This window comes from Alternaria triticimaculans, assembly GCF_023758025.1.
Source record: "Alternaria triticimaculans strain BMP 0046 chromosome Unknown scaffold_5, whole genome shotgun sequence".
Lineage (NCBI taxonomy): Eukaryota > Fungi > Ascomycota > Dothideomycetes > Pleosporales > Pleosporaceae > Alternaria > Alternaria triticimaculans.
In genome coordinates this window covers 645,805-658,557 of record NW_026055962.1, presented here as the reverse complement: position 1 = coordinate 658,557, position 12,753 = coordinate 645,805, and the positions used below count along the sequence as shown (strand labels likewise).

The 12,753-nt window shown below is 51.4% G+C and overlaps 4 protein-coding genes across 4 annotated transcripts; 2 read left to right on the top strand and 2 right to left on the bottom strand.

Annotated features, from left to right (window-relative positions):
• Nucleotides 1–2,852: 2,852 nt before the first annotated feature.
• J4E78_004533 (uncharacterized protein) lies at nt 2,853–3,662 on the top strand (the record flags this gene model as incomplete). The annotated part of the gene is made up of 1 exon (XM_049365162.1): nt 2,853–3,662. One exon carries the CDS (start codon nt 2,853–2,855, stop codon nt 3,660–3,662), a length of 810 nt encoding a protein of 269 aa, XP_049222963.1.
• Nucleotides 3,663–7,360: 3,698 nt separating this feature from the next.
• Nucleotides 7,361–8,789, top strand: J4E78_004532 (uncharacterized protein; the record flags this gene model as incomplete). Its single annotated transcript, XM_049365161.1, has 3 exons — nt 7,361–7,615; nt 7,989–8,456; nt 8,505–8,789. The coding sequence occupies 3 exons, from the start codon at nt 7,361–7,363 to the stop codon at nt 8,787–8,789; spliced, it is 1,008 nt and encodes a 335-aa protein (XP_049222962.1).
• A 779-nt stretch (nt 8,790–9,568) lies between these two features.
• J4E78_004531 (uncharacterized protein) lies at nt 9,569–10,803 on the bottom strand (the record flags this gene model as incomplete). The annotated part of the gene is made up of 2 exons (XM_049365160.1): nt 9,569–10,458; nt 10,515–10,803. The coding sequence occupies 2 exons, from the start codon at nt 10,801–10,803 to the stop codon at nt 9,569–9,571; spliced, it is 1,179 nt and encodes a 392-aa protein (XP_049222961.1).
• A 680-nt stretch (nt 10,804–11,483) lies between these two features.
• On the bottom strand, nt 11,484–12,555 carry J4E78_004530 (uncharacterized protein; the record flags this gene model as incomplete). Its single annotated transcript, XM_049365159.1, has 2 exons — nt 11,484–11,881; nt 11,931–12,555. 2 exons carry the CDS (start codon nt 12,553–12,555, stop codon nt 11,484–11,486), a joined length of 1,023 nt encoding a protein of 340 aa, XP_049222960.1.
• Nucleotides 12,556–12,753: the final 198 nt, after the last annotated feature.

Below are 12,753 nucleotides of genomic sequence, written 5' to 3'. Positions count from 1 at the left end.
GTATGTATAGATAGCATGAGAGCGTGCGAGTATAGAACGACTGTAGCGAAGGAGTACAAAGCCTTCTCTCCACTCTTCGCCCTCTGCGTTGTCTATACCTCAATCTTGACCTCGCTTTCTCCAAAATCCGCGACATTCGCTTAATGTGAGAACCGAGTCTGCATTTCGCTAGCAAGCTAGCAAGAAACGCGCGCCAGTTCCAGTCCGCATGTTCCACCGCATATCCAAAAACCATACAGGTGTTTTTGATGTCGATGCAATACACGCACATCAGTGACATGCAATCCCCAAAGCACTCTTATGGGAATGCCGTGTGCGAAAGCGAGCTTCGTTTCGTCTGTATCGTCTTCTTGCCAAATTGATGTTCTCCTGCCAATACTTGTCAAAACGTTATCCCATGTTCATCGGCGACGACGTTAAAGCCGATGGTTATTAATAGTCTTCCGTTTACCGACTCATGTCCATCCATGTCTATAGCCACGTATCGAGGCCTTTCAAGAACACAGACTGTATAGGGAGAGCCGACGCATCGACTATCACGATGCCACCGGAAGGTTTTCGTATCGACCGTTGTCAAGACAGGAGCAAAGTCCGCATCATGGCCTTCTCCGCATCGCGCACAGTCTCCTTCAATGATTCATGCCAGCCTCGCCGTTGTCAATAATAGCAAGATCGCGACGGAGTTGCCCCTTGGTAGCAACACGAGTTCGTACAGCTATTAGCAGTATCTGTGCTTCCTCTGTGCTTTCTCCGCGTGTGGTGCTTTTTCCTTATCAACGAGCCACAGCGAGGTCAAAGCCACAGACTCCACAGGGAGGTGGCTGATAAAAGCAGTGTTCAAGCGACTGATCATGCTTTTCTCAACCGATGCGCATACAGCTACTGTCCAGCAACATGACGTAAGTACGATAGGCTTGGACGGGTGTTCAAACGCAAAGCGTCGAGGTACGAGGATGTCGGGCCGTGAAAGTGCCGCGCGGTCAACGGCGGCGTCGCAAAATACGAACTGCTCGGTACTCCTGCTAAAAGTATGTGCAGCGAGGTAATGCGGCCAACCTGCAACGTTTTCATTCCATCTTTCCGTTCGCGGGCGGGGAACTGCTGTCGCGCCTGCTACTGCAATGCAGTCGTTCACGCTAGAACTCAACGAACGGCAATTCCTTCACCCGGTGCTTGCACTGCGCGTGCGTTAGCGCAGCGTAGTCGCTTGGTTACAACCGACATTTACGTATGGTAGTAAAATGTCTGCTCCGTGTATGCTGATACGTGGGGACTGTCGGATGTGAAGCTGATTTTTTCAAGATTCCCGAGGCCGTTCATGTCATGCAAGTGCCGGTTTCGCTCTTACCATGGTACTCGAGCCCGGCACGAAGGGCCCAGGTCTTCCTTCAGACATGCTTAGGTCCCAGACGTCTCTTTCTATCACAACAACCGACAGTACTCGGCATCTTGCTGCGGGAAACATATTTTTCAACACGCGAGTGGAACGTCTTACGTGCTGTGAGCGCTCGAAAGCGGGGATGAGGCAGAGTTTTGCGTACAACCTATGATCGGTGACGGAGTGGAGAACTGTCAAAGTCTGTTCTGTAGAGGCTGACAGAAGTTTGTGGACTGCAGCCCAAATGCCAGATTCCAGAGTGCGGACCGGCATCGCGCTGACATGTGAGAGAATGAAGCGACTTGGTTGTAAAAGGGTCTCGACCTTTGCCAGTCGTCAAGTGTCATCCACCTCGGCGTTCAGAGGCCACAGTAGGAAGCCGTGGAGTATCAGCCGTGTTGGGAACGCCACGTGAAAATGTCAAAAGCACGCGAGGCGTCGACGCCGTCGCCTGCGGCACCGCCTGAAGATGCCGCCGGATGGACAGCAGGCGTTCCTGGTGGTTGACGGAAGATTGCGGCTCGGTACGGGCCCATGGCATTTCTAGGCTTGTCTCATGGCCATGATTGGTGGGCGCATCCAAATTATGAGAAAGTCAGAAAAGCAATACTTTGTTTACTTTCTGTTTCGGTGGTCCTTGCTGCACAACAGAGCTCAATGCGCGCAGCACTGTCGTCGCAACCTGCGATGAATCATGACGCACCTCGTATCGTCTCGATTCGCATGACAGCATTACACGTTGTCGTTGGTGATTTGTGCATGGGTGGACTCGAAATGGTGAGGATCTGCGCGGGACGTTTTTGATGTCGGGCGACGCCTGCCTCAATCTGCTTAGCGCGCTCCACCCCAAGTCAGTCCGCAGTCCAGAACAATGCCTCGTCCGGTCACCAAAAACTTGTTCCTGTTTGTTCCTGCGCTGTTCCTGAACAGACAGCTAGCCTAGACATGGATGCTGCGTTAGGTCCCCCAACGTCGCTCCCCAAGCCCACTACTACGCAAGATCTTCTCGTGCATATGCCGCGAAAACCAACGTGGCTCCAGCGACCAGGCGAGCGACGATCAATCGTCAGCATCGTGATTTGACGGCTACCCGACGTGTAATTTCCACATCAAGCTTGGCCCCTACAGCCCTACCAAGATTGACGAATGGTCAAACCCCACAACCGGCGCCGTCAGACCGGGCTTGCGGGAGATGGTCTTATCGCACGTGGATTTTCGGAGTTGGCAGTAGGCTTGGGTGAAACACTGCAGGAAAGGCCGAGAAGGCTACGCCATGCGCTGGCTCGCACAGGCGGTGGGCCACAGCTGTTAGTTCCGTTCACTGTGGGCGCTTCCTAATTTCCGTAGATATAAGTAAGTCGAGGAAGGCACCATGAAGCGGTATCTCACTCCTTTGAAGATCCAACTCAACCACGCTCTCTAGCAACCCCACAGTCATTCCTTGATCAACTGATCTGTCATTCATTCATTCATTATGCTTACCTCTACCTTCATTTTGGCCCTTGCTGGCCTCTCCTCCATGATCGAGGCATCTCCTCTCCAGGCACGTGGTGGAAGCAAGCGTGGTCTTGCCTTCCCCAAGAACCACAACGGTGTTTCTGGATCCCAGTGGACTCACAAGTTCGCCGGCTCCAAAGTCTCCTGGATGTACGACTGGGAGGCAGTCATCGACGGAACACCCCTCGACCTTGAATACGTTCCCCTCCTCCACTCCAACCAGCAGTGGTGCACTGAGGGCTGGAACACCAACATTGCCAATGCCAAGAAGAACTACAAGGTTTCGCACGTCTTGAGCTTCAACGAGCCCGACCAAGCTGGTGGTGGAGGCTCCAACATCGATGTCGCCACTGCTGCCGCAACCCACAAGAAGTTCATCCAGCCCCTCGCTGCCCAGGGTCTGCGCATCGGCTCTCCTTCCGTCACCAACGCCGACGAGCCTAACAAGGGAATCAACTACCTCAAGCAATTCATGTCTGCCTGCAACGGCTGCCAGATCGACTTCGTCGTCGCCCACTACTACGCATGGGACAACGCTCAGGACTTCAAGAACTACCTCACCAAGTTTCACAAGACCTTCAACAAGCCTGTCTGGGTTACCGAGTTTGGTGTCACTTCTGGCAACGCCGATGAGTTCCTTAAGCAGGTCCTTCCCTGGATGGACGCTCAGCCCTGGATCGAGCGTTACGCCTACCACATGGTCGCCCCTAGCACCGACCAGAAGTACCTCATCTCTGCTGATGGCCAGAGCCTGTCTAGCATTGGCAAGATCTTTGCCACTGCTTAGAAGTTTGCTGTCTTGATAGACGCATCACGAGTTACGACCTTTTAACCTTTTACCTTCTTGATACCACGTTACCTTCTTGTCCATAGACTTTGTTGTGACTTCGGTCTATACCTCAAAAAATCACCATTCATTTTACCATTAAACCTATCCATCTTTGTAATATTTGTGATTAGAGTTGCGTGAAGGTTAGATACGAGGTCATCAAATCCTTTACTAATATCTATCATCGTCCATAAATTCATCATTCAGCTCTACTGCCTTTTATCGGTCTGGATTAAGTTCTCGAATCCCTACTGGCATTGTAACTGTCCATAAGTAGCCTCAAATCTGCCTTCTCCAACTCGAGTTCTTGTCATATCAGCCACTACGCCACCTGATTCTTATTCATGATGCAAAAGGAAAGCAGTGGCGCGCAATCATCACGCCAATTCCGCCACCTGGCACCCTCATCGCTTCTTTTTGGCGAGAGTGTGATGAAAGACTTGAACAAGCACACAGCTTTGAGCGATCCCCCTGTAGAGTTTGCGCAGAATTCCCCTATCTAGGTACTGTTTTGTTTTGCTTATCACCGCAACAATGCCGGAAGTCTTCAATCCGGTGTTTGATTGACGGATGGAGGATAGGTGCAATGATAGGATGTTGCTCACAGTGATCTTGCGCAACGTTGTCGAAGATTGTGATTCTGCGAGACTGCAACAACCGGAAAATTGATGCTAATGCTCCGAGGTTTGACAAGTGACGACATATCGGAGGACTCAGAAGCTGGGAATGGCTAGTGTAGGCGCATAGCTCTGCAGTAAGGCTGTAAGGTAGCTTCACGCGATGAAGCCCACAAGAGTTGAGTCGCAAGTCCGATCAATCCGGTGTTGTACTATACTCTGTCCAAGCCCTGCTGCATCGCGATCGCATCGGGTTAGCGTGTGCCCCATGAATTCACCAACCAGCGAGCGCCGGTTAGCGCCGTAGGACAAGCGCGCGCAACCAACCCCTTGTGCCTGCCCTATCTTGATATTAACTCTACTGTGCCGCAATGTCACATCTTGGGGCTACGTGCTGCGACGAGGCTGTGCTTTTCTTTGTCCCTTGCAAGAAATGCATTTCACCTCCCCTTTGAGAAGGCGCGCGCTACAATTACTCTCCACTACCTGATCATCGGCAACTGTTCTAGGAACAAGATGTTACCTGCGCACGTATGGCACCCGATGTAATCACCGGAGTCCTCCCGATATTCTGTTCGAACACCTCTAGCCCGAGTTATCGCGCATCCAATTCCATCAACTCCCAGGTCCTCAACCCACTTGGTATCAAGCGATGATGCGTTCCCGCAGACAGATCGAATCCATAGTGGTAGCAATATTTCTACTCTGCGCATGGTATCTCTTCGACGCCCACTTCAATGTCGCCCAAGGAGGTTCCCTCGAGACCAGTGTTGATAAGAAGCCATGGCATGGGTCGACGGAAGCGGCAGGAAAGCAAGAGATATCCGAGCAGGAAGGTGCGCATGGCGGCGCGAAAGGAGAAGCACCATCGACCTCCATGTCCTCTCAACATATAAGCACATCGACGCAAAGTACTGCTGTCGCGGCACCTACCCCATCCCTACCCGATCGCGTCGTGGTAATGGCAAAGCTTCCCACCGACGAAACAGGTTGGGTGCATACCGATCTACCAGACTGGCAAGCAGCCATTTACGACATCGACATTGAAACTCCACACAACATATCAACGCTGGATCCGATGACCAACAGCACTCTACGGACCCTCCGGAACAAAGGAATGGAAGCAAATGCGTACCTCGCGTACATCGTGCAGAACTACGACAGCTTACCTTCAACGATCGCGTTCATCCATCCTCACAAAGATGGCTACCCGATCGCGTGGCACACCGACAACCAAGAGCATTCTAACGTCGTCTCTCTGCAAAGTCTCAACATCAACTTTATCCAGAGCAATGGCTACGCGAATCTGCGTTGCGTCAACGATCCCGGCTGTCCGCACGAAGTGATGCCGTTTCGCGATCCGCCTGAGGAGCATCGAACTATTGAAGCAGCGATGCCGGACGCGTGGCGTGACTTGTTTAATAACACGGACGTACCGCATGTACTGGCGACGCCTTGTTGCGCGCAGTTTGCGGTGTCGAGCGAGCAGGTGCGAAAGCGGTCGTTGGACGAGTACAAAAGGTATTACACGTGGTTAATGAAAACGCCGATAAAGGACGAGACGAGTGGAAGGGTATTCGAGTACCTTTGGCATGTACTATTTGGCCAAGATCCTGTTTTGTGAGTTCCCATAGATTGAGGCTGCGATACACGGCTGCTAACAGGGATAAGTTGTCCCACGTACGAGAAGTGCTATTGCGACGTGTACAACAGATGCTAAACACACGAAACTACGATTACAATGACCAGCGCGAACCAGGACTGATTTAAAAGCGCATCGTCTTCTCCGTTGCAACAAATGTTAAATTCGCGATATTTCGTGCACGGAATGGGAGTTGATGCGGGATCTGTAGCAGCCCTGCCGTAGTCCTCGCTTGCCCCGGGCAGTGGTGCCGAAGAACACACGAATGGGCATTCATTCCAAGATGTCAGATAGCAACCACAAGCCACGACACTCCGGTTGGATAGCTGCTAGGTAACACGCTCAATGCGACAATAAGCATCCGCACTGATGTCGCAATAGCATGCATGGCTTCTGGAGCAACGCCAGTTCCTCCTTATCAATTCCTCAGACTTGTCCTTTCTCGTGTTCTCGTGGTTTCAAACACATATTTAGTAGTGCTGGAATCGAAGCCTTGCATGCTGAGAGTAAACCGAATATACGGACAAGATCCCAAGTCCTTTGGCAAATCGCGCAAAAAGTTGGGGTCATGATACCGCTTAGGCAGGTCAGTCGCATGCGCCTATCAGGGTGTTCTCAAGTTGAGTGCACTGACTGTGGCGCGAAACATGAGCTTGATTGGTGTCAAGATATCTCAGCTGCATGCACCTCGAGCTGACCGGCATTGTGCAAGTGACCGCATAGTCGCCCTCAGCCTTGTCTCATATGTATATAACGAGGCTACCCGATCTCTTGAAGAAAGTGGCACGAATCTTTCAACCCAACACAATCATGGCCAGCCAAGAGGTTGCTGTCATCAGGCCTGAGGTCCGCCCAGATCTCGCGATCAGAGTTCATGTCATCAGAAGGGGGAGGTTCGTTTACGACGAGGCTCATCCCGTCGACGATGAAGGTCACTTTCCTCAGCCTCGACGTGGAGATGGTCTCCTGTGGATCCATATACCTACCAACAATATGGAACATGTAGCAGTAAGTTGATTCTACTTCTGTTTTGTCGATTCTGTAGCAATGTTGTTGTTGCTTATTCCTGTCTATTACCAGTCATGCTTCGCGAAATGTGAAGACCCTGAGGTTACCCTCAACCCAAGCATTTGGACGATGAAGGTCCGCCCTGCCCTTTCTAAGACTCTTCATACGCCTCCACATGCTATACATATGGAGGCTTCTTGTATAGAACGCGAATCGCGTCGATCGGCCTCAACTCCGGAAGGAGTGAACGAACAAGCCAGGAATGCAAGAAACCCGCCGCATCCTGTGTCTGGACCCAATCCCGACTGGTTGCCTCTGCTCTCAGTATACGTAAGTCATAATCTGTGTAATCAAAGTAACAGTCTTGCTGAGGTCTCCAGCTCCCGTACATGAGCTGGATGGTATTTGAGGACTACCTACGCAGACCTTCAATCGGAAGCAGAGAATGGCCTGGGAGTGGAGACAATATCGTTGTTTCTTCTGATACCTTCTGCCACCCAAGAAGAACTCTAGATCAGTTCTATTACCCGGCGCTTGACGACACAAGCATCAGGGACGCCGATCAGACTGTCTCGAAATGGAGCGGCAGGGACGTCGACAAAGATGGCAAGCCTAAAGCTACACCCGACAGCTTGCTGGTCATGGTAGATCAAATTTGGTGCTGGGTCGTTGATGAAGGTTGGATACCCATGCTGAATAACATATTTGATAACGCGAAGTGCTGATGTACACCCAGACACTGTTATCTCGAGTTTCCCGTCCACATACACTCCTGACGCCCTTTGGGGGTTCACAGGGCTTTACGAATGTGTCCGAGAGCGAGCGACTGCATGTGAGACAGTGTGGGACTTGCATTCGCTACTTGTCAAAGAAGCAACCGGGCTCTTGTTCAATCAGCAAAACAAAGCCTTCAGGGACATAATTGAGACCTACAGATGGGTCACGAACAGGAAAGTATGTCTGTGCGACCTAGTCTCTCCCTAGATTGTGAGTATTGTTATCTAATTCTCATTGTAGGCGGCATACCAGACAACATACTTTCAGGATTTTCACGAAGGCTACGCTACCGGAGAATCAAGCTCTAAAGTCTATGACGGACACAATGAGTTGCAGGGCGTGCTTGAAGTGGCCGATATCATCGACGAGCTGAAAATGATCAGGCATCTCCTCCAGACCCAGCTCGACATCCTGAAGCCAATGGTGTCGGCCTTGACAAGGCTCAACCCATCGCTCGGGAGGACAACTGAACATCAGAATAACTCCATGAACATCCAAGTTGATGCGGATAGCATAACTGGGCCCATGACAATCATGGCTAGTGTCGGAGGGACTTTAAACACCGAACAACTCGAGACCACGAACGTCGTAGCACAAAGCATAAATGGCCAGTCCAAAGAAAACGTCATTATGATGGACAAGACGCTTTTGGCGGTCCTTGTAGGGTTAGAAGGCATTAGCAAGGAGGCTGAGCATACTCATAGATTGGTAAGTATGAAGATCACTGCGGATGCGTATGCCTGACAAATGTTGCAGTTGCTCGATCTGCTCGATTTAAAATCGAAGACGGCAATGTTGGTCGAAGCTCGATCGTCGACTAAGCAAGGCCAAGCCGTGATGCTGTTCACCATCGTCACAGTCATATTCGTAAGATCTTCTTCCAACCCGTGCAACGCCAACATCCCTGACATCGAGACTCAACAGCTACCGCTCTCATTCTTCACATCATACTTTGGCCAGAACGTCTCAGAGATCACGGGGGACGCGCGGAATCCAACCACCTGGGGTCTCTGGCGGATAGCGAGTCAGTTTACCCACTGATCCAATAAAACTGGTACTGATACTGACAAATCCGGCAGCACCTATCATCATCGTCGTAGTCCTTCTGTCTCTTCTGATTGCTTACTACATCACCGAGCCTAAAAGCTCGCTGTGGTTTTGGAAAGATCTGCGGGTACGACTTCGGAAATGGCTTCATGGGAAGAGAATACCAGACCCTGAGAAGAATAAATAAGCAATTTCGATCATGTACCGACTTCCGTAGCTTCGAATACAGTGGGCACACCCTCTATCAATACGCGTAGAACAGTATAGTCTCAGAGTTCGAGCTCTTAATCTCGCTCACTGGTCTAGAAGGAGACGCCATAAGCGCCATCAGAGCTGAAACACGTCGACATCTATATATAGCCAACGGCTGAGATAGGTCTACAGAAACGGCATAGTCACAGCTTAACGGGTTCCAACGACTGGAATGCCTTAGGATGGCTGTACTAAACTGCTCTCAGCAAAACAGCATTCTCGATTCGTACGTCACCTGGGCCAGGTTGATATCGATTCGCATATTGATCCACAACACTAGGGTGAAGAAGCGGACTCTGATGATGGCCAGACCTCATCTGGAACGGAATGAGATCTGAGGGGGTGTGTCGCAGGCCAAGCGCTGTCAGAAACCTTGGTACTATTAACGCCAGGCGATAACCTTCACATAGGCTGAGCTAGGAGTTTACAAACGGTACAACACACACTTTCTCTTCTAGCCATTTCATCTACAATATCCGCAACGAACCGCGCGACACATATACAACGGGGCGTTCTACAATTCAGGCTAGCTCCGCCTCAATAACACTTTCTACAGAGTGACGTGGTCTCCATATCTTGAGCACCTTCAATCCTGAACTCTCCACCAGCGCCCGCCACTCAGCCTCCGTTCTCTCCTTCGCACCAAGGCACGCCATCATGGTGATATCGGACGTTGTCACGCGAGCGAGCGGCTTCACAGAGCTAACCAAGCTTTCGTGAATGAGAAGCTTCGAGTACCCGGGTTCCATAGCTTCGGCAAGGTGAGAAAGGATCTGCTTCGCCTTTGTGTCTTCCCAGTCGTGCAGCACGTTGTGCATGAAGTAGGCACGGGCACCTTTCACTGGCTGTGGTTTAAAAAAGTCATGAGGGTGGATAGAGATGGTGTCGTCAATAGTCAACTCCTTCAGAATATCGGGCAGGTCTTGGAGCACCAGACTGCCCTCAGGGATATCAGGGTGGCGCAGATGGAATTTGGTCAGGTCGTGGCCCTTGCTACCACCGACATCGACGACAAGGGGCCGGTCAGGCTTGGACTCTTTCACAAGAGTCTCAGTTGGGTAAACATCAACCCAGGGCGTCAAATTATGCTTGGAGTGACTCTCCATGGCATCGTTAAATTCCCTTGCGGCGGCAGGGTTCGCGCCAAGGGACTGAAACAGATTCTCATCTGAGCCCCTCATGAACTGCCAGTTGCAGTCGTTGGGGTTAGTAGGGACCTTGTATCCCGACTTCTTAAGGTAGGCTGGCAAAGTCCTGAACATGGGGGAATTGACGAAGCCGTAGAATTCACCATAGACGTTGGCGAGGGCCTGATCCTCAGCGAGAGCGTGTACCCACGGTGTAGGCTTATAGGTGTCCTCGGCCGTCTCGATGACAAGATTCTGCCCAGAAATTTGCCGAATCATGCGTCCTGCATTGCCGTCAGAATGCTCCTCAAGAGTTAAGTAGAACGGATATGTAACCTACGGATAAGTACTACATCGACACCCGTTAACTCAGCCAGTTCCGCGCAAGTTTTCTCTCCGCCTCCGGTCTCGATCCATTTGCTGAAGACACCCGCGTCAATCAACGTCTTGACGCATGCATTGGTGGCCGGGTTGACCCAGCAGTGCTGCCAAACAATGTCCCACGGCTTGTGTACTTTGCTCAAGGCCAGGGTCAGCGCATCCATGGCACGGACGCGCTCTGCTTCGCTAACGAAGGAGTTCGCGTCGAGGCCCTCCAGGGCTCCGATAAGTTGGTCTGCTGATGCCATGTTGGAAATAGGAATTAATTTTTGGGAAAGATGCAGGAACAACGGGAACGACGCGCCGTCTACTATTTGACAAAGCGTAATGTTGTTATCTACCGTAAACCGTGGCCATAATTACCGGCCGACTGAAGATTTCCAAATACTATAGTAGTTAGTAAATTTCTTGTAACAGATAAGCGCGTACTAAGATCCATTCTTCCTGTGTACTTTTCCTGATACGTAAACTGACTTGAACGACACGTGATGTGGCCAAACTTCTACGGAGTAATTAGTTCCGAATCGCATCTAACAAGCCGCACGATTTAATGCCATGCGGGTTGAAGTGGTTAGCACTGATCAGTTGAGGACACGGTATCCGAGGTTTGAGTGAGCAAGGATGTCTCAGGGGCGGACCCACCCGTTGGGCCCCCAACTTCTCACGCCATCCTTGGCAGGTAGCGCGTGGCATGCAGCCCCTCGGACTCGTGCGAGCGACCTTGACCAGACCTACCGGTTGGTACGCGTTGTAGCAGTTGAACTTTGGTGTTGCTGAAGAGTCTGTATTGAATTTCACAGTTCCTAGCCTTGATAACATTACCTCAACAACATCAAAGCTTGCCCAATCAGATCATCACCACGATCCTGCTGCCCTATCGCGCGCGTAGATGCTTGAAGGAAGTACTGACCCCCACACTGATACCAAGCTACTTGTCACGATCGTCAATTGGCTTCGCCCATCGGTCGCCCTTCGCGCTCGTCGTCACGTTAAACTCAAGCGTCTTATGGATCTGGTCCGCGCCGTGGTAAACGAGCGGGATGTCATCGATGCTTTCACCAGTGTGGGTCGATGTCCTCTCCACGTCATCCAACTGATGCCTTAGAAGTTTTTCCCATCTTCCGCTGGTGCTAGATAGCCCTCCTCGGTGGGTGGCGCTGCTGCGTTGTCCCTGGCTGGTGGTCCTACTGCCACTACCACTGCCACTGAGAGTCCGAACCTTGCCTCTGACCGAGCGGAAGAGCGGGCCCAGTGTGGGCAAAGAGGAGCATACCAGGAGAATACAACCCTCTCCCAGACCGAGTATATCGAGAAGCGGTACCGGGTCTACCAGAGTTAGTTCCATGCTGAGAAATATGTGGGATTAACAACTCACAAGTCGGGTTCTCAGCCAGTACTACGAAAATTTCTCCAAAGATTGTGAGTTTGTAGATGGTGAGGATGAAGGCCAGGATAGTGAGGCCCAGCGCGATCGAGACCAGGATACGGTTCTTGAGTGGCATGTTGAGGCGCATAATGAATGGGATCGGGTACACAGCGAAGAAAACATCCAGGAAGGCAGAGTAGGCGGAGGTGAAATACCCCAAATCTGACATGACCTTGGTACTGGCACATTTTCCGCCCGGTATGGTTCTGTTCCAGCCAAATTCGACCGGATCGCATTGCTTGTACCACCATATCGAGGTAGCCAATATACAGGCCTGGGAGCTGAGCGCGAGGCCCCAGAACAGTATCGTCGTTTTGAGGCCGTAATCCAGAATACGCTTGAGAATAGCGATGATGGCGAACTTGGGTAGCGAAAACGTCCATATCAGTACCGAACTGATGATCACATTCCACTTGAGAGCTCGCGGTATCAACGGGGGATCGATGGCCTCCATCCTCCGTCCGAGACCGTACTGTGTGCCGATCGAGATCAGGATGCAGGTGACGAGCATCACAACGACGCAGAATACGGTGATATAGTCGTCCATTCCAAGGCCACCGCCTTTGCTGGACATGCGAGTGCCGACTCTCAACGCCACGAACACTGCAAGACAGTTAGCTGTCATTCGGCGCAACATAAAAGGGCTACTCGCCAGCTGTGACTGCGAACATAGACCAGCAAGCCCTATCAGCGATAGTGCCATAGTCTTCCACGTCCCACAGTCCCATGGTGTTGACGATTGGTGTTGCAAAGGTTTGCGGAACGTTAGACG